This window comes from Leuresthes tenuis, unplaced genomic scaffold (genome assembly GCF_036924035.1).
Source record: "Leuresthes tenuis unplaced genomic scaffold, fLeuTen1.0.hap1 SCAF_22, whole genome shotgun sequence".
NCBI lineage: Eukaryota > Metazoa > Chordata > Actinopteri > Atheriniformes > Atherinopsidae > Leuresthes > Leuresthes tenuis.
Window position 1 is genome coordinate 4,353,624 of NW_027325376.1, and position 21,768 is coordinate 4,375,391.

Consider the following 21,768-nt stretch of genomic DNA (forward strand, 5'->3'; position numbering starts at 1 on the left):
TACCACCCGCTGGAGTGCTTTGTGGTCTATGACACCACAGATATAAAGTGGCCTCTTTCAGTTCTGAGGTTTTACATTTTTGGATATGATAATCTTAAGATTAGGTAAGTGGAACCTCAGATAGGCGACAACACATGACATATTACACCATGTTATTATTTATTTAACTCAAACTAAGCCAAAATGCAGAAAAACAAAGTCCACCCCATGATTCAACAGCTTGTAAAACCACCTTTAGCAGCTCTCTTAAGGTCCCACCACAGCATCTCAGTCAGGCTGAGGTCTGGACTCTGACTGGACCATTGCAACACCTCGATCCTTTCCTTTTTCACACATTTTCTCATATTTTTGCTGCTGTGTTTGGGATCATTGTCCTGTTGATGAGCCAGTTTCAGCCCAGCTTTAGCTGTGGGACAGATGGCCTCACATCTGACTCTAGAATACTTTGGTATCCAGAGGAGTTCATGGTGGACTCAATGACTGCAAGGTGCCCAGGTCCTGTGGCTGCAGAACCAGCTGAACTTACTGGGACATCATGACTGTCTTGAATGTTTTCCACTTGTGAGTAATCTTTCCAAATAGTTTGGAAATGGCCCTGTTACCCTTCCCAGATTGATGGGCAGCAACAGTTGCTTCTCTAAGCTCATTGCTGATGTCTTTCCTCCTTTCATCATGTGAACACACACCTGGATGCTCCAGACCAGCAAACTGATAAACTGATGCTCACACTTCCTGATGATCAATCAATCAAATGTGTTTGATCAGCATCTTATCCTCCTAATTCCTGTGGAAGCAGTAAGGGTTCACTTAGATTTTTACACACTACTTCTGCATTCTGGTTTACTTTTAGTTAAATTAATCGTGATACCACGAACCCTCGCTCATCTGAAGTTGTATTTACTTTATTTTAAGATCTTATAAGGACCAGATGATGTTTCTCTTTAATCCCGGTAAGTAAAAATCGTAGAATTAAATGAATATTTACTTTCTTTTTCACACGCAGTAACTGAACTATGACAGCTGGTTATTAGAGGGCATCACTTGTACCAACAGACATGAAAGGAGCAGTGCAGGAACTTTAAGGATCCTTTACAAAGGATTACATAAAGGGCAAAACCGTGTAGTGAACCAGTCTCAACCCAGCTGACCACCTTTGGGAGTTTTTGGACAATCTCCACCACCGTCATCAGAATACTGCAGGACAATGATGTTCATCCAGCCCAGAGAAGCTATAAAAAGGAGCATGGAAACTGACTGCACCAGCTCACTCTGATTCTATTAATATTGTTCTTATCCTTTAATCCTTTACCCATTTATTATCTATATATACTTATATGTACCTTCCTCTTGCACAGCCAGGCTGTAACATCTGACTCTCTGCCAGATCACATCATGATCTCCAGTATGTGACCTCATGCAGGTCCAATGCAACCGAAAAGCCCCAAAGGAAGCAATAAAGATTCAAACATATTCAGCGTTGGTGGAAACATTTCCGACTCTTTCAAGTTTTCCACATTTTGTAGTGTTTGATCCTCATCTTAAAATTCATTTAGTTATTTTTTTCGCATTTCAATACATTCCTAACCCAACACAGTTCTCTGCAGTATTTTTGAAGTTTTCTTTTAATTTAAATACTCACTCTCCCACTCTCTTAAAGCGTCTTTATAAGGCACAAGTCTTCTTTGGAATGAGCCCAGATTAGATTAGATTAAACCTTACAAGCTTGGCATATTATTTCTTTGGCAGTTTTTGTCTTTGGAGAAACTTTTTCTGGTCCTTAAAGAGAAGTTCTCGTGGACTCAGGTCCATGCTTTTGCTGGATTACTTCAGGTTCTCTGGTTGTTGCTGATATTCAAACCCTCATTCCAGCCTGAAGTTCCTGAGCATTCTGGATAGTTTTCTCTCAGCATAGCTCTTTGTTTTTCTACAACAAACTCTCTGTCACAGAGAAACATCCTGCTGCCACCTGACTACAGTTTCCTTATTTTAATTGGGTGACAGACCAGACAGTTTGATTTTAATTAAAATAAATCAGGGGGTTTTAGCTCTTGTGGTTTGAGTCATTCAGGTGCCTTTTAGTAACGAATAGCTTCAGTCTTGGTAACTTTACCAGAAATGGTTGAGTGCTGCACTGATGGTTGTCCATCTCTAAGGCTATCCCACCCACACAGTGTATCCTGGATTTAGTTTAAAATAAGCATTAGCTAGTTGGTTACCTGTCCGTTTGTTCTCAGTTACTCAGGCTGCACATTATAAGGCCTGTTGGTGGTTCCAGACTTGAGAATAATGGAGGTTTCTGTCCTTATAAGCACAGTTAATGCTGCAGAAATGTTCCTGTACCAGGTTGGCAGATTTGTGCCTTGACACAATTCTGTCTCTTTGGTCTAGAGACAATTATCTTGACCCCATCGATTTGGAGTTTAATCTGACATACATACATAGACTTTTGTCAAGTTGTCATAGCCTCTCAAGGACTTTTGTTGGTATACACCAGACAAACAAATATCTGAAATGTAAGCTGAAAATTGTAGTATTTTATCTTCAATACATAAACAAAGCACTCAAAAACAAAATTTCCTTGTTATACTAATTTCAAAAGGACAAAATGTCTCAAACTCGAGACGGTCTGAAATCTTTTTGCTAACATTTCATGAAGCAAATATTCACTTTTTGTCTTTTGTGTCAAATGGTATACGAAAAGACTTGATGATACAGAACAAATAGGTAGCAGTGTTTTAGGCTAGATATTATAGCTAGCTTACTTTGTTAAGGAATTAGTCTGTCCTGTCGGTATGGATAACCTGAATGTATCTATCTAAATATAAAGTATTTTGATTAAATGTGCTCTATGCTGAATTCACAGTCACTCTTACACATCAAATATGATCATAACTACAGATTTTAGATGCATCAAGTCAATGGGAATGTTATATGTAGCTAGTCAGTTGTCAGTTAGCCCAGTTAGCATGACGGCTAGCAAAAAGCTAGCTTGGTTCAGTCACATCAAATCTGCTAACAGTATCCTTAGCTTGTAACAAACCAATGATCTGTGTAAATATCTTGTTAATTTAATCTTTGGAAATAATTGACATGTCAAAATTACAAGTGTAGCTCTCGCTTTAAATGACTTTGTTAAATTATGTCGTCTGACACATACAATAACACTGTGTAAAACATTGAATAGCCAATTCAAAAAGCTAAATATGATGTAAAACAATCTTTAGAGAGAAGAGGTTTAATACAACTATTTCTACACTTTTCCATTAGGAATAAATTTGAGAAAAAATATTTTCATAAAATACAAGAGATTTAAAGCATGATCATCTTCATTGCTCACATGCTACGAGATTAGGCTGATACATTTGAAAAAGTAAGTTGGCTTTGTAAAATGTCCAAATTTCAAACCCCAGGAAGAAGGAAGAATTAATCTTCAACCTCAAATCTTTTTAAAACAAACTTTGACCAAAAATCCATGTGCCGAGTTGGGGTTTAAATATCAGTGTGAATGTGTTTGTCAGAATTATTCATAAAAAAAAAAATCAGTTACCTGTTGGGCTCTAGTTCACTGTAAGCTGTACAAATGTGCATTTTTGTTGTCGTCTCTGCGTCAAACTTTTCTTCATTAACAAAGAAAAGACAAAATGTCATCTGATCTGACTTCACAGCAAGCCAAAAAAACATTAGCTCATGTTCTTCCACTTGTTTACTATCTGCCGACAGAGGTCGAGATCATAGGAAAAATCTTCTCAAGCCTCTCACAGGAGGCCCCGGGGCCTCATAACGTGGTGTTTTACGCGTCTTCTCTGGTACCTCCACAGTAGTTGAAGAGTGTTGATAGATCTCTCCGATCAGCCAGGGGTGCTACTTCATTCACACGATCTGTATGACTCACAGTTGCCTCTCAAGCTGCACACTGTGTCTTTGTGGGTTTTTTACGGGTCAAGTTGCCATTAACATGAACAAACAGAGCAGAGTTTCAGAGAATAGTTTGTTTACCTTCATTTAGGCAGAGTAGATTAAAGTTTCTTTTAAAGGCAAATGTGCCTGTGTACGTTTTGTGAGGATCATGCTGTCCTCTGCAGAGCCTTTCGGCCCTTTATAACCCAAGAACAAAGAACACACATCCTCCCTGACTTGTCAAATATGTTCTCATCACCGGCAAAAAGGGAGGAACTTGCTAAACAAAAGATGAGAATTTTCCTGTCACGCCTTTTAACTTCACGGACTTGCACTTAATTGGAGAAAAGTGCATTTTAATTGTGGACGACTAACGCCGTTGTCATGAGATCATCGTCTCTGGCATCTTAAATCTTTAATAAGAGAATTGTTTCTATTGGGTTAACTTCTTTTGAGGGAAACCAGACAGAAAACGCATGTTTTATCAGTGTCTGTCTTCGTTCTGATTAATGGGAATTTTACATATTTCTGTACAGTAACTTTGGTTATGAATTTTATCTTTACATCACATGCATGCATCATATTTGCTATTATTAGTTATATTTTTCGCAAGTTTAAATAGAACAGACTTAAGCTTAAGTGCAGAAACATTTGGACAGTTGCATTCATTTATATTATATAAATTAATATGAGTTTGCAGAGATAACTATCAGCTTTAGAGGAAAGGTTTAGTGAATGTAGCTCTTTATTTTGCAATTAAATTAACCTGTTAATTTAGCCATAAATAAAATGATCATTTTAACACCTTTGCTGATAATATTTTGCTTTCTTCAGTTGCTGTTTGTTTGTGGGTCTTTCAGCAACTGAAATGCAGCTGCACTGAGTTGAAATCTGACAACTGATTCGTTCGTTTTCTCTTCACTTTCAGGGCTGCTTTCACAGTAATTTGTGGGTAATTCCAATAATCTTTGCTGCATTTGACAGAATCAGAAACAGACAGTATTTTCCTAAACACTTCCGAATTCAACTGGTTGCTTCTGTCTTCTGTTACATCATCAATAAACACCAGTGATCCAGTGAAACTGAAAGTCATGTGTGTCCATGCTGTCAAACCAGCTGCATGTGTTTTACAGCTGCTGATGTTCTGTATATTTTGGGTCATAAGTCGTTCTAAATCTTGTAGTCTTCTCTTCATGGTATATTTGAGTATCGACATGGCTCCTATGGAAGGGTGTTCCTCACTTGCCATGGAAGCTATCCTCCCATTACTGTTGTCTTCCATGGATGTGCATGACTGTTACTTTGCCACTGAAGACTATTTTAATGCTCATTACAGCTAGCTTACTTTGTTAAGGAATTAGTCTGCCCTCTCTGTATGGATAACCTAAATATATCAAGTATTTTGATTGTATTAAATGTGCTCTCTGCTGAATTCACAGCCACTCTTACACATCAAATATGATCATATATGCGGATTTTAGATGTAGCAAGTCAATGGGAATGTTATATATAGCTAGTCAGTTAGCATAAAGGCTAACAAAAAGCTAGCTTGGTTCAGTCACATCAAATCTGCTAACAGTATCCTTAAAACTTGTAACAAACCAATGATCTGTGTAAATATCTTGTTAATTTAATCTTTGGAAATAGTTTAGGTTCAAAGAAACAGCTTCCAAATGGAAATGATCTACTTTAATTCAAGTCTACACTCCTTTTCTAAGTGAGTGCGAGTGTCTCTCTGGGGACCTGTCCAGGGTGTACCCCGCCTCTCGCCCAGTGACAGCTGGGATAGGATAGGATACCTGCTGAGAAAGAGAAACACAAGTTAATGACAACAATAATGTCATATGCAGATGGAGAGTGAAGAGAGCAGAGAAAGGAGAGGTGCATCATGGGAGGTCCCAAGGCCTATAGCAGCATAACTATGGGATGTTTCAGGGTCACCTGAACCATCTAAAACTATAAGTTTTATCAAGTTTTAAGCGTGATCTTTAAGGAAGAGAGGGTGTCTGCTTCCTGAACCCAAACAACAGCTGGTTCCACAGAGAGGGGCCTGATAACTGAAGGCTCTGCCTCCCATTCTGCTTTTAGAGACTCTGGGAACCACAAGGAAACCTGCAGCCTGAGAGCAAGACAACGGGAAACAAAAACCAAGGAATTAATTTCATAAACACATTTTAACAACGTTGTTGTTTATTTCTGAGATATTCTGTGCACTACGCCTTTAATAACAACTCTTGAAGCCCCGCCTCGCTTCCCATTTATAACTTTTCCGCATCAGACTCGATTAATCGAACCACGATTCGTCGATCGTCCGTTCAGGCGTCTCCACCGCGAGTCACCGCCGATCGACTGCTCTGGCCTGGCTGTGGATTTCAGTTACTGCTGTGTTGTTGTATAGCTACAAATATCACCAAATCATGCCCGTTGAAACAGTATATTTTCCCTGAATACAGTGTGTTGAAGTGGTCTTTGTGAACCCGTGTGCTCACTAAAAAACGACCCCAGCCGTGTGGTCGGGCGGTTATCTCGGCTCCTCGGGGTGTTTCTGTGTGGTGATCCGAGGCCTTGTCGCAAAGTCTCACACAAACGCCCGGGATTTCATGTTGAAGACGTCTGGTTTTTGGGGGCAGAACTGACTGTTTTCCCAGCGGAAGATGGACACTGATAAGTTTAACTATGTCTACAGCTGTGACTTGGACATCAACGTTCAACTTAAGATGTGAGTTTTGCACTTAAACGCGTCTGTTTGGGTCAGGCGGTGGACCTGATGTCCTGTGACTTGACAAGATGCGTGACGTGTTTAGATGTGTGTAAATCACAAAAGCTTGGATTGTTTAAAAACTTTAACTCGTTTAGCTTTGTTTTTAGCGTCTTTAAAGGCTTATGCATGTGTCATGTTTTAACCAAACAGAAGTTCCTGACAGATTAAAGAGAAATTTGATATTTTCGCCTGTTTTCGTTGCCTATGAACTACCGTGTGTTGTGTTTATTGTCCTATCAGTGCTCAGACAGTCATACATTTGGTCTTTATTGTAATCCTGTAAACTGAAAGCTTGTTTATTCTAAAAACCATGACTCGTGAACACTTGATATGGGTAAACAACACGTATTTATTCTTGTGCTCAGCTCCTGAGGCTGATTATTGTGTTATAAATGAATAATTACTTATGTACTGACACGTGTTCAGCTTCTCTCATCAGCTGCTAAATTAACATCCTTATACAAGCTATCTTTATTTAAGTACAGTTTATTTTTCACACAATAAGCTTAAATTATTTAATTTACCAAAACTTGTGGAGAACATTGTAAAGAGCAACTTTCCGAGTGGACTTTGGTACTTTGTACATTAAGGAAACTGTAGAGATATTTAGGTTTGATTTCATGAAGTGAAAATCAGAACTGGATGTTTGATTCTCTCGTGTCCACCTGTTGTCTTTCTCTTCCCTCGCAGAGGAAGTTTGGAGGGAAAGCGTGAGCAGAAGAGCTACAAGGCGCTGCTGGATGACCCGATGTTGCGGTTCTCTGGGCTCTATCAGGAGAGCTGCTCGGACCTCTACGTCACCTGCCAGGTGTTTGCCGAGGGGAAGCCTCTCGCCCTGCCTGTTCGAACGTCTTACAAAGCCTTTAGCACACGTTGGAAGTAAGAGTGCATTTCCACCCCTCTGCTCTGACCTCGTTGTCACATGACTGGCGGTGATGTAACTTTTTTTAAGCTGTATTCACGCTGTGGTGTCTCCTGTGCAGCTGGAACGAATGGCTGCGGCTGCCGGTCAAGTACCCCGACCTTCCACAAAGTGCCCAGGTCGCTCTCACTGTGTGGGACATCTATGGGCCTGGTAGAGCCGTCCCTGTCGGGGGAACCACCGTCACCCTGTTTGGCAAATATGGGTGAGCCAATAAAGCTTCAGCATTTTGTTTAAAAATCGGCTTCTTTGTTTGTAAAAACTACAGGTGAAGAATACTGACGTCTAACATCTAACCTGTAGCATGTTCCGGCAAGGGATGCATGACCTGAAGGTTTGGCCGGGCGTGGAGGGGGATGGAGGGGAGCCCACCACCACACCGGGACGCACCAGCAGCAGCCTGACAGAGGATCAGATGGGGAGACTCGCCAAGGTATGCATCCGTACAAGGAAAGGAGTTACGGGGGTGAGGACAGGCTTGTGTGTGTCTGTGTGACGAGATAGAGAGAGAAAAGGTAAAGAAGCAGGGGAACAAGAAGCCTCCAGATGCAAAGCTCTGTCTAAACCACCATCTGTTCCAGGGCCCTGACCTGGAGGTACTCAGTGATGTGAGTAGAAGTTCAGGAGTTAGTCCTCGCAATGCAGAATGTGTGTCTGTACTCCTGGAGTACGAAGACCTTGGCCAAAATGTATTTGCACATAAATTTCGCTTTCTAGGGGCTGGATAGTGTAGTGGTATGATTGCTACCTTCCATCCCCTGCATTAAAGGTACTACCTCCAGTAGGGGTCCTTAGGCAAGACCCCCTTACCCTACCTGCCTACCTGTAAGTTGCTTTGGATAAAAGCGTCTGCTAAATACATAAACATAAATCTCTGCTGGTTAAATACCAATTAAAAGCACAATTCAGACTGCAGCAGGGATGTTACATTCTTCTTCTGCCCTCTTTGCATTGTAGGAACCCCCATGACGGGGTTAAATCTATTCAATGCATCTACAAGTGCATTTTGACCCAGGTTGTCTGTGTAGGTGTATGGCCGTGTTCTTGAAAGCATCACACACATCTGTTGTTAAGGTTTCTGCTGTTGCCATGAGTTGGTGTGTCTTAGTGAGTGCCTGCATGGACTTCCTGTTTCTGTGGGTGCCAGAAAGTGATGCTCATTAACTGTTTTTGGGATGTTTAGAGGAGAGAGTCGGTCTTATTTCAACTTAATCTGAGTTTTTTGGCTTGCTAAAACTCACCGAATCCCCTCACTTTGGGTGCGATAGGCTTACTCGTACCTCAGGTTGTGTTCGGGCTGCTTCCAGGTCATACACTCCTTTAAAGTGTGAGCGCTAATCCCAACCCGCTGACATTCCCGACACCCGCACTGCCCACCGATCAGCTGATCTGCTGCAGAGTGTGAGTTGCTGCTCCAGTCTGTGCATGACTGGCAGAGCCGGTAGATGCTGTGACCAGTTCTGCAACAACGTGGCCTCGGTTTCTGTAGTTTCTTATTGTTTTGGTAAATGCTTCTTCCTCGCCCTTCTCTGCCGTCTTTCTTCCCGTCTCCATCCAGCTGACGAAGGCCCATCGGCAGGGCCACATGGTGAAGGTGGACTGGCTGGACCGGCTAACCTTCAGAGAAATTGAGATGATTAACGAGGTGAGCACGTTCGGCTGGATTTTGCACCTAAACTTGAACCTAAACAGCTTGACATTTCTTATTATGAGTCCAGATTAGTCTCAGTCAGACAGTATTTAACATCTTACAGTTGCTGTTTGAGTTGAGCTAAAGAAATCTGTTTGTTTCTGCAGAGCGAGAAGCGCAGCTCCAACTTTATGTACCTCATGGTGGAGTTTCCTCGTGTCAAAACAAACGACAAAGAGTACAGCATTGTCTATTATGAGAAGGTATTTTCGTGTTGTCAGGATCTCTCAGCAGCTCGAATGTCATGCTTCTGTCAGCTGATCAGAGCTTTGTCTCCGTTCAGGACGGCGATGACGCATCACCGGTTCCAACCAGCTGCGACATCGTCAAAGTGCCCGACCCGCAGATGGGAATGGTGAGAGGACGCAGCTTTGATGTTTGCTCATAAAACCAGATTTATAACAATAACCGAGTGCTGGTTTCCCTACAGGAGAACCTGGTGGAGAGCAAGCACCACAAACTGGCCCGTAGCCTCCGGAGTGGGCCCTCGGATCACGACCTGAAGCCCAACGCCGCCACGCGGGACCAGCTCAATGTAAGGAACCTACGCTCTGATTTCTCAGGAGGATCTACTGTGGGTGTAATCTGACAGAAGGTGACTTCATGGCTGTCTCCAACAGATTATCGTGAGCTACCCTCCAACCAAGCTGCTGAGCTCTGAAGAACAGGACCTGGTGTGGAAGTTCAGATACTACCTCACCACACAGGAAAAGGTGGGTCTCTTCACTCCTCACAGCCTCCTTCACAGATGCCTTCTCAAGCCGGGACTGATGCGCCTTCGGAGGGGTCGAGCCGAGCCGTTTGTGCTGATACGCATCAAGCCAGCGTTGTGGAACTCGCCGCTCTGACAGTGCAGTCGTCACTCGGCTGATTCCACGGCGCTGCCTTGATGTGAGGCTCTATGTGAGAATTACACGGAGGAACCTATAAGGCAGTGTTTCTCAATTCCGGTCCTCATGACCCAGTGCCCTGCATGTTTTCAATGTTTCCCTCCTCCACCACACCTGATTCAAATGAATGGCTCCTTATCAGGCCACTGCAGAGCTTGATGACGAGCTGATCATTTGAATCAGGTGTGGTGGAGGAGGGAAACATTGAAAACATGCAGGGCAGTGGGTCATGAGGACCGGAATTGAGAAACACTGCTATAAGGTGCAGCAGACACCTGAAGGAGGCTAATCGTCCTCCCCCAGAGGAGGCTGTTTTGTAGCAGTTTGCACAGGCTCAGTGTTTCCTCCTCTGACTCCAGGCCCTGACGAAGTTTCTGAAGTGCGTGAACTGGGATTTGCCCCAGGAGGCCAAGCAGGCCCTGGAGCTGCTGGGGAAGTGGAGGCCTATGGATGTGGAGGACTCCCTGGAGCTGCTGTCGTCCCATTTCACCAACCCAACAGTTAGGCGCTACGCCGTGGCACGCCTGCAGCAGGCTGACGACGAGGTATGTAGCGAGGGGACAGGACCACGGATATTAAGCAAAGCAGCTTTTTTCCCTGCGTTTGCACCGCTCATCCACATGCAAACGCTGTTTTTAACCAGAAGAATTTAGGTTCTTAAACCGGCTTTCCTGAGTATCTGTGTAGCACTAAGTGTGTACACTCTGTGATTCATTTAGTTGAATAAGTTGTATCCCACCCACCAACATTACTCTAACCCCCACAAACATGAATTTAAGACACATTTTAAGTGAAATCGCAGGCTTTGGAGCTTTTATAGGGAATGAATCTGGTGTTGCTTTGAAAAGAAACTCCTACTTTACTGTTGTCTGAGTTATGCCCGTCTCCTCTGTCCAGGACCTGCTGATGTACCTTCTGCAGCTGGTGCAGGCGCTCAAGTATGAGAACTTCAGTGATATTCAGGGAGGCTTGGAGCCAGGCAGCAAGAGAGACAGCCAGGGACTTTCAGATGACTCCTCACTGGACAGGTCAGAAGGACATTGGAAAAGCTGCGGGTTCTAAACAAGTCGACCTCTCAGAGTGGCTTTCTCAGCATTCCTCCTACTTCCAGGATCTAAATTTAGCCCAACACGTTCGCTGGCTTGATTATTTCTCTTTTCAGAAAGCGTAATGACCTCACTGGATGTTCTGATTTTACTGGAAGCTTTTCCGCTGAGGCCAGAGTCTCAGGATGTTGGCTGGATGCAGACAACTCTGCAACCACACTTTAAACGTGTTGCTCTTTCTTTATTATTAATCTCCACGTTCGTATTTTCTTTCTGTTTGTAGCTCCCAGATCCTTTCTGGCACGTCTGGGTCATCAGCTGCCCCACAGCAGAAAGGCAAGGAAGGAGCCGACAGCGAGAGTCTGGAGGTAAGAAACTGGAGATGAAAGGAACTCAGGAAAAAAGCTCTAATGTGTTTCTGTAGCTTCACACAAGAGGCATCCTTTTACAGAAAGAAACTTGTCTTTTATGTGTTATTTATCTTATAGCAAGACCTGTGTACCTTCCTGATTTCACGTGCATGCAAGAACTCCACGCTTGCCAACTACCTGTACTGGTGAGTGCAACATATGGTGCTTCTGTGACTGAAGAACAGAAGCTGCTGCAGTTCATTACGTCAGATGCTGTGTGTAAAATGGGCTTTTTACCCCCACAGGTATGTGATTGTGGAGTGTGAGGATCAGGACACACAGCAGAGAGATCCGAAGACCTACGAGATGTACCTAAATGTCATGAGAAGGTTCAGCCAGGCTTTACTCAAGGTGAGCGCCCAGGATGAAACGTCTCTGCAGGGCCTTTTTCTGTCCATCTTTATGTGTAATTGTTGGTTACTCCTCCCTCATGATACCCTTCTCCTGCTTGTTCTGAATATGCATCTTATTTAAATCGCTTTGAATTTATCTTTGTTAACCATATTAGCACAAATCTGTCATGTAATTATGGGGAAAATAGTTGTTATGTAGTAACAACAAACAATTCAGAGCTATATTTTCATTAAAAGATTGATTTTTTTAGTGATTGTCTGATTGATTTCTGGATCATAGTCCACTTAAAAGACAACAATTAGCACAGTAAGCTTTGTGTGAACTCTTCTTCCTCCCTCCAGGGGGATAAGAGTGTGAGGGTGATGCGCTCGCTCTTGGCTGCCCAACAAACCTTTGTAGACAGACTGGTGCAGCTGATGAAAGCTGTCCAAAGGGAGAGTGGAAATCGCAAGAAGAAGGTAACAAATGATCGCTCACACGTGCAAAAATGTAGTAAAAAAACATTCTGTACACCTACTTTATCAGGGACACCTGCTAGTTAAAGGCTGGACCTTAATTCTTAATTCTTCGTGGCGTACTTTCAACAAGGAGCCGGAAACATTCCTCAGAGATTTTTCTCCATTTTGACCCGACAGCATCATGCAGCTGCTGCAGATGTGTCGGCTGCACATCTATGATTCAAACCTCCGGTTCCAGCACATCCCAAAGCTGCTCTGTTGGATGAGATCTGCAGACTGAGGAGGAGTCCAGGGAACTCATTGTGATGTTAAATAAACCAGTTTGAGATGAAATGAGCTCTGTGACATTATCCTGCTGGAAGTAGCATCAGAAGATGGTGCTCTGTGCTCATAAAGGGATGGAGATGGTCAGCAGCAACACTCCTGGAAGGCTGCAGCGTTTAAACGATGCTCAGATGGTACTAAGGAGCCCAAAGTGTGCCAAAAAAGGCAGGATGGACCCATGCTTTCATGTTGTTTTTACCAAACCGACAGGTGTGGTCTTTATGCTGCTGCAGCCCATCTTCTTCAGGGTTCCACGTGTTGTTCGTTCAGAGATGATATCCTGCATTCCTCGGTTGGAACGAGCGGTTTGTCCATTCTCCTCTGACCTCTCACATCAACACAACTTCTCTGTAAACCCAGAGATGATTGTGTTTTAAAATCCCAGCAGATCAGCAGTTTCTGACATCCTCAGACCAGCCCGTCTGGCACCAACAACCACGTTCAAAGTCACTTAAATCCCTTTATTCCACACTCTGATGCTCAGTTTGAACTTCAGCAGGTTGTCTTGCCCACCAGTTTCTGCCTTTTTTAGCTGTTTAACAAGCAGCTGAACAGGTGTACCTGATAAAGAGGGGGGGTTGAAGTATTCTGCCACACAGTCTTCAGTAAAATTCTTCAATAAATCGCCAAATATTTCTCTAACAAGCTCATTATATAACACGGTTTCTTCATCAAGGGGCTTCAAACATTACGTGTTCATACACATGTGATTCTGGTGATTGGTGTAGGATCCCACAGACACACCGCTCCACCTGACTTGTGTTTGCTTCTGGTGTCTCCGTGTGTCTGCAGACAGAGCGGCTGCAGGCTCTGCTGGCCGACAACGAGAAGGTGAACCTCTCTGAGATCGAGCCGATCCCGCTTCCTCTGGAGCCTCAGATCAGGATACGAGGCATCGTCCCAGACACGGCAACTCTCTTTAAGGTACAGAACATCACATCGCTTTTACATCATTTACACAGCTTATAAAGTCCACTTGAGCTTTATAAGCTTTTTATAAGCTGTAGCATCTGCTCGGAGTCATTTGTGCCGCGTTATTTTTCATGAAAGGGAAGGAAAAACCAAACGTTACGCTGTATTTAGCCAGTTTCTGACTGCATATACGGAGGCCTTTCTCTTTATCTTCCCTACAAACAGGAACACACAGGAACTCAGTGATTAACGCGCTTGTTTTTAACGCAGAAAAGCGCACCGATAACATCAGACGGCGGCTCAACTGCAGCCCATCAGAGGTCACCTCAATCTGCAACACTTAAAAACAGAAGCTTTTAGAAAGTTATTGACGCTTAATATCTACGGCCAATGAAAGTGGGATTGACCTGGAACGTGAACACAGAAATATCTGAGCAGTGAATAAGTCTTTTATCTCTGTTTTTGTGTAAGAGTGCTCTGATGCCAGCAAAGCTGATCTTCAAAGCTGAAGATGGAGCCATGTACCCGGTGATCTTCAAGCATGGAGACGACCTGAGGCAGGACCAGCTCATTCTGCAGATCATCTCCCTCATGGACAAAGTAAGAGTCACCGCATGTGATCAGAGAGTTCAGTCATTTAGTTTTGTGCACAATCTAGAGTCCAAAAAAGTCTAAAATGTCAACTTTAAAAAAAAAAAAGCATTAAATGTTGAAATGGTTTTACAATCTCATGAAAAATATCAGCTCATCCTGAATTTGATGCCTCAAAAAAAGCTGGGACAGGTTCATGTTTCCCGCTGTGATGCATCCCCTCTTCTGTCAGCAACATCTGCGAACATCTGGAGCGGAGGAGACCAGCTGCTGGGACAGGAATGTCGTCCCATTCCTGTCTGATATACAGTCCTGGCTCTTCTTTGCTGTATTCTGTGTTTCGTGATGCTCCAGATGTTTTGTTCGGTGAAAGATCGGCACTGCAGGCAGATGTGCATGTTGCTGGAATAGATGCAGCTTCGTCTTCCTAAAATATACAAGCACCCCCCCCGAAAAAGACGTCGTCTGTCGCTCTCGAAGCTTTCAGCATTGATGGAGCCTTTCCAGATGTTCCAGAGATACTGATGATTCATCCAGACACAGAACAGTTTTCCACTTAAGTTGATTTGAAATAAGCCTTGGTTCAGTGTTTCTGGAGCATGTTGACATCTGGCTTCTTGCTTGCATCAGGGAGCTTTAACCTGCGTTTGTGGCTGTTACAGTGAGCTGTGCACACAGTGTTTCTGGGTCCATGCAGTGGTTTCCAGGGCAGAATCACGCCGTCTTACGTACTGCAAGTGATTAAATATTCTTTGTAATTAATGTTGAGGAACTTTGGTCATTGCTTTTGGCTGCACCTCTGCCCATCCTCACTTCTCTCTACCTCCCTCAGGTGCTGTTTTTAAACCCAATCATGTTACTGAGCTGTTGCCAGTTAACCTTCTTAGCTGCAACATGTTCCTCCAGCTTTTTCTTTTTAGCACCATTTACCTCTCCGGCCTTCTGCTGCACCTCATCCGAACTTCTTTTAGACACGTTCAGATTCAAGATGAGCTCATATTTGCCTTGAAATAGTAAAAAAAAGTCTCACTTTTCTGCAGCGTCACAGTAATTTGTAATATTTGAGCTGCAGGATTGGTTCTTCTGGCTTTATAACGTTAAAGGATCCTGTTCTTAACTCTTCAAACTAGCTGCTCAGGAAGGAGAACTTGGACCTGAAGTTGACGCCATACAAAGTTCTGGCCACCAGCACCAAGCACGGTGAGAATCTGTCTGTTTCATAGAAAACAGGCCGCTGCAGCAGCACTACATTAAGTTGCAAACCGCTGTGTCCTGTTTTCAGGTTTTATGCAGTTCGTTCAGTCTGTTCCTGTGGCTGAAGTTTTGGCCACTGAAGGCAACATCCAGGTGAGTTACGGAGAAGGTCTCTAGGTCACGATCAGGACGCTGCTTCCATTTAACGACTCCTTTCCACTTTCACAGAGCTTCTTCAGGAAGCATGCGCCGAGTGAGAAGGGACCTTATGGCATCAGCTCGGAGGTGATGGACACCTACGTGAAGAGCTGCGGTGCGTCACTGAACACGAGTCATCAGGCTGCTGCCAAGCCTCAGCTGATTTGGTCTAATCCATGCCTCTTTGTCTCTGCAGCTGGTTACTGTGTCATCACTTACATCCTGGGAGTCGGAGACAGACACCTGGACAACCTGCTCCTAACAAAGACCGGTGAGGGAAACGCGCCGTAAAGGCGCTGCAGCCTTCTGCTTGAGGAGTTCTTCCCTTACGGTTTTCTCTCCTGTCGCCTTCCAGGGAAGCTCTTTCACATCGACTTCGGCTACATCCTGGGTCGAGACCCCAAGCCGCTGCCTCCACCCATGAAGTTGAGTAAAGAGATGGTGGAGGGGATGGGAGGCATGCAGAGCGAGCAGTACCAGGAGTTCAGGAAACAGTGCTACACCGCCTTCCTTCACCTTCGGAGGTAAATACAGCAGAGAAACTCCCCTCCGCAAAGAACTGGCACGAGAAAATGCTTTATTAATCCCAAAGGGGGGTTATACTGATCATTATTCCTCATATTCCTCCATTATTGTGGCTGCTGCTGCTGGCAGGAATCACCTGTGGTTCCCTTCTTTATCGCAGCGGAGCTGAAGGAGCCTCAGACTGTTGTTTTAATGCATTATTTTCATCAGCTTCAGAGCTTCCAGAGCAGTCTCCAGCACTGAGCCGGCCTTCTTTACCAGTTTGCTCAGTTTCTTTGAGTCCCTGCCTGTGGGGGGTGCTGCCCCGGCTGCTGTTCAACGACCTGAGCTTGTTTAAGAAGCAGAGTCCATTGTAGTCCTTTTTGAAAACAGCCCAGGTGCTGAATTTCCAGTCTAGCTTGTTTCTAGGTAAACTCTCAGGTATCTGCACTCGTCTCCCAGGATAGAAACAGTGTTTGTCTTATTCCTGCTCCTCCTAAAATCTACATTAAAACCTTAAAAACGGTGGTTATTCTCAACCAGTTCCCTGCACTCAGCCTCTTGTGCATCACTGAAGTGTCATATGAGTATTTCTGGAGATGAGAGCACGGTTTCCTGTGCTGCTGACCACCCTCTGAGACTCACAACCTCTCAGTCAGGGAGTCACTAATCCAGCTGGTGTTGGCGGCATCTTCTTGCATTTCCCAGGATGACTCGTAATGAAATTAACGGAGAAGTCGAAGGGCATGATTGTCGCCATGGTGACTGTCGTTTCCATGTGGATATCAGAGCATCCCTGCAGAGTTTCCTCAGTGTCCTGAGGCCACTTTTCCAAAGTCGGTGCAGTGACAGGCTGCTGCTTAACAATCGGTGCGTGGTTGGAGGTGAGGAGAACCAGAACCTGCTTCTCCTGGCCGAGGCGGGGCGGAGGAGCTGAAAGCATCTTTAACACTTCCATAGAATAAGTCTTTAAGCTTTTTTATAAGCTTTTTTCTCAGGTGGAGCAGTCGACAAACTGTTGACAGGTTTGAAGTGTAACCAAGACTTGTTTGAAGTCTCCAGCGTGGAAGCGTTGGGATGTTGTGCTTGTCGCCTGGCAACAACTGAGCTGATGAGGTCACAGACTGCGTTGGCAGCAGCTCATGTTCACACATAGGCAGCTACCAGAATAACACGCTAACAGTTGACACCTAAAGATCGTCTCCAGGATTAAACCGTCTGCTGTTAACAAGCGCCGCACGCCTCAGTGAAACGGAGACTTCTGCGTACTAATGATCTCACGTTCCCCATCAGTATCGAGGGAAGACTGGTCTTACTCTAGCTCCACCTATTTCTCCGCCTTGTTCCCACCAGACGCCCACGATGTTTCCCCTGCAGCTCATCAGGGATTTTTGGACATTCCTCAGGCAGTCGTTGTCATTTTGAAAGCTCAGTCAGCTGCTCCCATTCGTAAACAACTCTTCCTTTGGCGTAGCAACTCATCATAAGAGACGTTAAAAAGGGTCAGAAGTACCAGGAAAATCCACTCCAGCAGCACAGTTTCCAAACCAGCACAGAAAATCTGAAAATCTATGTTTTTTGGGGGGAAAAGTCTTTAAAATAAGCCGGGAAATCAGTAATATAATCGTAGCTGATGCAGCTTGGAACGTCCCTGATTACCAGAGAAGAGCCACGACTATCATCTCAAACTGGAAGTGTGTACAGGAATTAGGGCTTTTAGGTATTACTGAGGCAGAGTTTGGGTGCAGCTTGATGACAAATCAGCAGAGTCTTTACCTTTTATTCAGGGTAAAACTGCAAAAGTCAGTCTCTGAAACAAAGTGTGCTCCTTCCCTCCATTTCCTTAGATACTCCAACCTGATCCTGAATCTGTTCTCGCTCATGGTGGATGCCAATATTCCTGACATCGCTCTGGAGCCTGACAAGACTGTTAAGAAGGTAAGTTTGTCTTTTACAAATGTCAAGACGATGAGAGGTGAAATTAGATAAATAGGTTTCTTTGCACCTGGGCCTGTGATTGGCTGAAGAAACTTATATTTGCTCCATGCATCTGAGAGAGACCCGATTAGCCCTCAGGTTCATGCCACATGATGCAGCGGGACTTGTATGTGCCCCCAGGTGCAGGATAAGTTCAGACTGGACCTGTCGGATGAGGAGGCGGTTCACTACATGCAGAGTCTGATTGATGAGAGTGTGGGAGCTCTGTTTGCTGCTGTGGTTGAGCAGATACACAAATTTGCTCAGGTAAGTTCACTCAAGCACACAATGTCAATGTGACAAACAGGCGACAGATGTGATAAATTTAATAATATAACATAAATCGTATCTGGATAAACAGACAAATGCACTGCCGTCAGGCTTCAATCAGCAGCAGCTGATATTTATCTGGTGTTTTTTAGCTGTGTTGCACTGACTTTGCCCTGAAACTGAGAAGATTTAGTTGAATTGGATCTTTTTGGGGCTACTTTGGTTCAAATATGTTCGGGTTGACACTTAAATCAGGAATATACTTTTTAATCACACATTTATGTTACTTGCCTGTTACCGGCGGCGTCCACCAGGGGGCACTCAAGCTGAAAAAGCATCACCAACGGCGTCTAACATCTTCCTCCTTGCATGACCCCTACATCCCCCTTTATGACCCCTACATCTGGTCACATCTGGCGCCACGCTGCCCCGGCTGGTCACCGACGTATTGCTGCTCGCATTAATTTTTAACGACGCTCCAAACAAACTCAGGATACGCGAATCAGCCGTAATAAAGACGCATATCTGCAGTGAAAAGCAAGAATGTTGGAGTATAAAAACCTTAGTTTAGTCATTTTTATATCGTGCATATTTAATTGTTTCCCCGGCAGTAAAAGGAAATTCAATATTTTAAAAATCGCTGCCAACAGCCAGATTATTATCTTTAGGTGTCGGCCCAGAATTTCACTAATATTTACCGTTGTTGAGAAGTTTTTACAATCAAACGGATGTTTTGTGAACAACCAGTTTAGCTGGACTGGTCGGGCGGGCGCCCCGTGCTCAGGGGCTCCTCAGCACAGCCACCCCGGGTTCGAGACCTGGTTTTGGGGCCCTTTGCTGCATATCATCCCCTCTCTGGCTGCCCTCATTTCCTATCAAACAACTTTCCAAATAAAGGCCAATAGTGGTGGAAAAAACCCTCTAAAAAGAAGCCGTGATGTTGTTTAACTCGTTGAAGGATCCCGTGTGTGTCGTGGCATCAAGAATAACAGATCACACCTTCAGGAAACTGATTATTTAGTGTAATTTTTTAAAGATTTAGCAGTGAATAACAGGCTTTTAGCTTTGTCTTTTACACCAAACTAATCTTTGAATGTTTCTCCTCTGAAAACGAGCCCAAAAACACAAGCAGAGTCCTGAAATTGTCTGTGTTCACCGACTATTTAACTGTCCAGTGAGCTGAACTGGTGGTAAACCGGTTAAATCCCAGTTGCTCATGTCGGCTTCCTTACTGTCTCTTCAGTATTGGCGCAGATGAACAAAACGGACGGCCGACACGAAGCTGAACTGGATCAAACTTCTGCAGCACAAACACATGATCGTACGGCTCCGGCTCGTCTGAATATGTGTGAGAAGATGAAAAAAAAACCCAGTGACACTGTTGAAAAGGCCAAGAATGCACTGCCAACCTTTACTGCAAGACGGCAAAACAGGGACACGTTCCTCTTGGTTTGCTTCTGTATATATCCTGTATATTAATTACTGAGTGAATGAAATGTGAGGCCAAATAAAAGACTTGTTATAACTGACCCTTCTGTGCGTTTTTTACTCCAAAGCGGTGTATATTTTCTCACCAGCTTAGCCCTGCTGTGCTGTGTTTATGGCACGCAACATGTGTCTTAACTGAGCATTGCGGACCATCTTTGGACCGCCGTTCTGTCGACGCTGGGGGCAGAAACAAGTCGAAACCCCCCCCCACGCACCCCAGAGGGTTGGTGAGTCATTCACTGAGCGAGTGACTAAGCATTTCCCTGCCAGGCTCAGAGAAACAGGAAGCACTGACTGCTCTTAACTTTTATACCAGTTATTGATGCTTCTGAAACACACCCACCGGCCACTTTATCAGGGACACCTGCTACTGAAAGGACTTTGGACCCCCTTTTGCCTTCAGAACGGCTTTAATTCTTCTCGGCACACTTTCAACAAGGTGTTTTGGAAACATTCCTCAGAGATTTTGCTCCATATTCACATGACAGCATCAGGCAGTTGCTGCAGATCTATGATTCAAACCTCCTGGATAGGACTGGATAGTATTATTATGTGGTATGATTGCCACCTTCCATGTGGGAGATCTGGGTTCAAATCCCCTGCATGAAAGGTATTACCTCCAGTAGGGGTCCTTAGGTAAGACCCCCCTTACTCTATTTGCCTACCTGTAAGTCGCTTTGGATAAAAGCGTCTGATAAATGCATAAAAATAAACATAAACAACATTCAACCTCCTGTTCCTGTTGGATATAGATCCAGTGACTGTGGAGGCCATTAAATCCCCGTTCTTCCCCATTCTGATGCTCGGTTTGAACTTCAGCAGGTTGTCTCTACATCCCTAAATGCTGCCATGCGATTGGCTGATCAGCTGTTTGTGTTAACGAGTAATTGAACAGGTGTAACTAATAAAGTGAGTGTATATCTCACCTAACAGTCATTTGAATTAACTCATAATGAAGGCATTTACATTAGATAGGATGTTACAAAAGGCCATCTTGGAGGAAAATGGCGCTTTCTAATGAAGCTTTTTAATCCACAGGTGATTGTTTAACTCTTTGTTGCAGGAAGTTTGTTAATTATTATTGATCCCGATGCTGAAATATTAATATTCAGTCATTTAGTTGTGGAAACATCAAGCTGATTCTCCTCAATATCTTCAGCTCTGAAATAGTCATTAGTTTTATCAGCAGAATACATGTTATGTGACAGCTTGCAGCATTTTAAGGGCTTTGTTTTAGCACCAGAAGCCTCTGGTTTTCCCTCTGCAGTGGAGGAGAAAACCAACAATGCACCGTCCGCCTGGACCTGTGACTGCTGCTTTCAGATGGATGTGAGTTGGAAAACTAACTTTGTTCTGTTTTGTTGCATGTTCTTGTTGAAATTGTCTGAAATTTTGCGTCTTGATCAATGTAATGTTGCATTTTCTGACATTTTACTGTAATTACTGCACTGCTTTTGTGTTTTAATCAACATGCTTTCTCAGAATTCCTAATATTATATGATATTGGTTGTTTTTAATCTCACAAAAACACTACTTACGAGTTTATTTGATGATTTTAAACCACATTTCATATTAAAATTGGCCTCAAAACTGTGTAAAACAAACAAAAATCCCCTTTAACACGGTACACTAAGCTTGCAAATTTGTCTTTAATCTCATCTCTACGGGAGAGCCATGATTTAAAGTTTTTATTTGGAGTTATCTTTATATGACAGGACTGTCGACGGGTCATTAACAGGTTAAAAGTCGCAGAGTGACGGGATGCGCTCCTAATCCAACAATAAACAGAGTCAAAGCCATGTCAGTTACAGAGAACTAAGAAGTGAAATGTGTTCTGCTTCTGGATGCTGAAAGGACACCGAATCTCTCCTGCTGTGTAGTC

At 43.8% G+C, this 21,768-nt stretch overlaps 1 protein-coding gene across 1 annotated transcript; it reads left to right on the top strand.

The window, feature by feature from the left end:
* The first annotated feature begins 6,221 nt into the window (after positions 1-6,221).
* Positions 6,222-19,927, top strand: pik3c3 (phosphatidylinositol 3-kinase, catalytic subunit type 3). The gene is made up of 25 exons (XM_072376117.1): positions 6,222-6,616; positions 7,349-7,537; positions 7,642-7,785; positions 7,884-8,013; positions 9,139-9,225; positions 9,378-9,473; positions 9,554-9,625; positions 9,701-9,805; positions 9,891-9,983; positions 10,520-10,705; positions 11,058-11,188; positions 11,490-11,574; positions 11,695-11,762; positions 11,862-11,967; positions 12,312-12,428; positions 13,545-13,676; positions 14,136-14,264; positions 15,386-15,455; positions 15,538-15,602; positions 15,678-15,762; positions 15,844-15,918; positions 16,003-16,171; positions 17,999-18,089; positions 18,270-18,395; positions 19,642-19,927. The coding sequence occupies exons 1-25, from the start codon at positions 6,552-6,554 to the stop codon at positions 19,654-19,656; spliced, it is 2,631 nt and encodes an 876-aa protein (XP_072232218.1). The 5' UTR covers positions 6,222-6,551; the 3' UTR covers positions 19,657-19,927.
* The last annotated feature ends 1,841 nt before the right edge of the window (positions 19,928-21,768 follow it).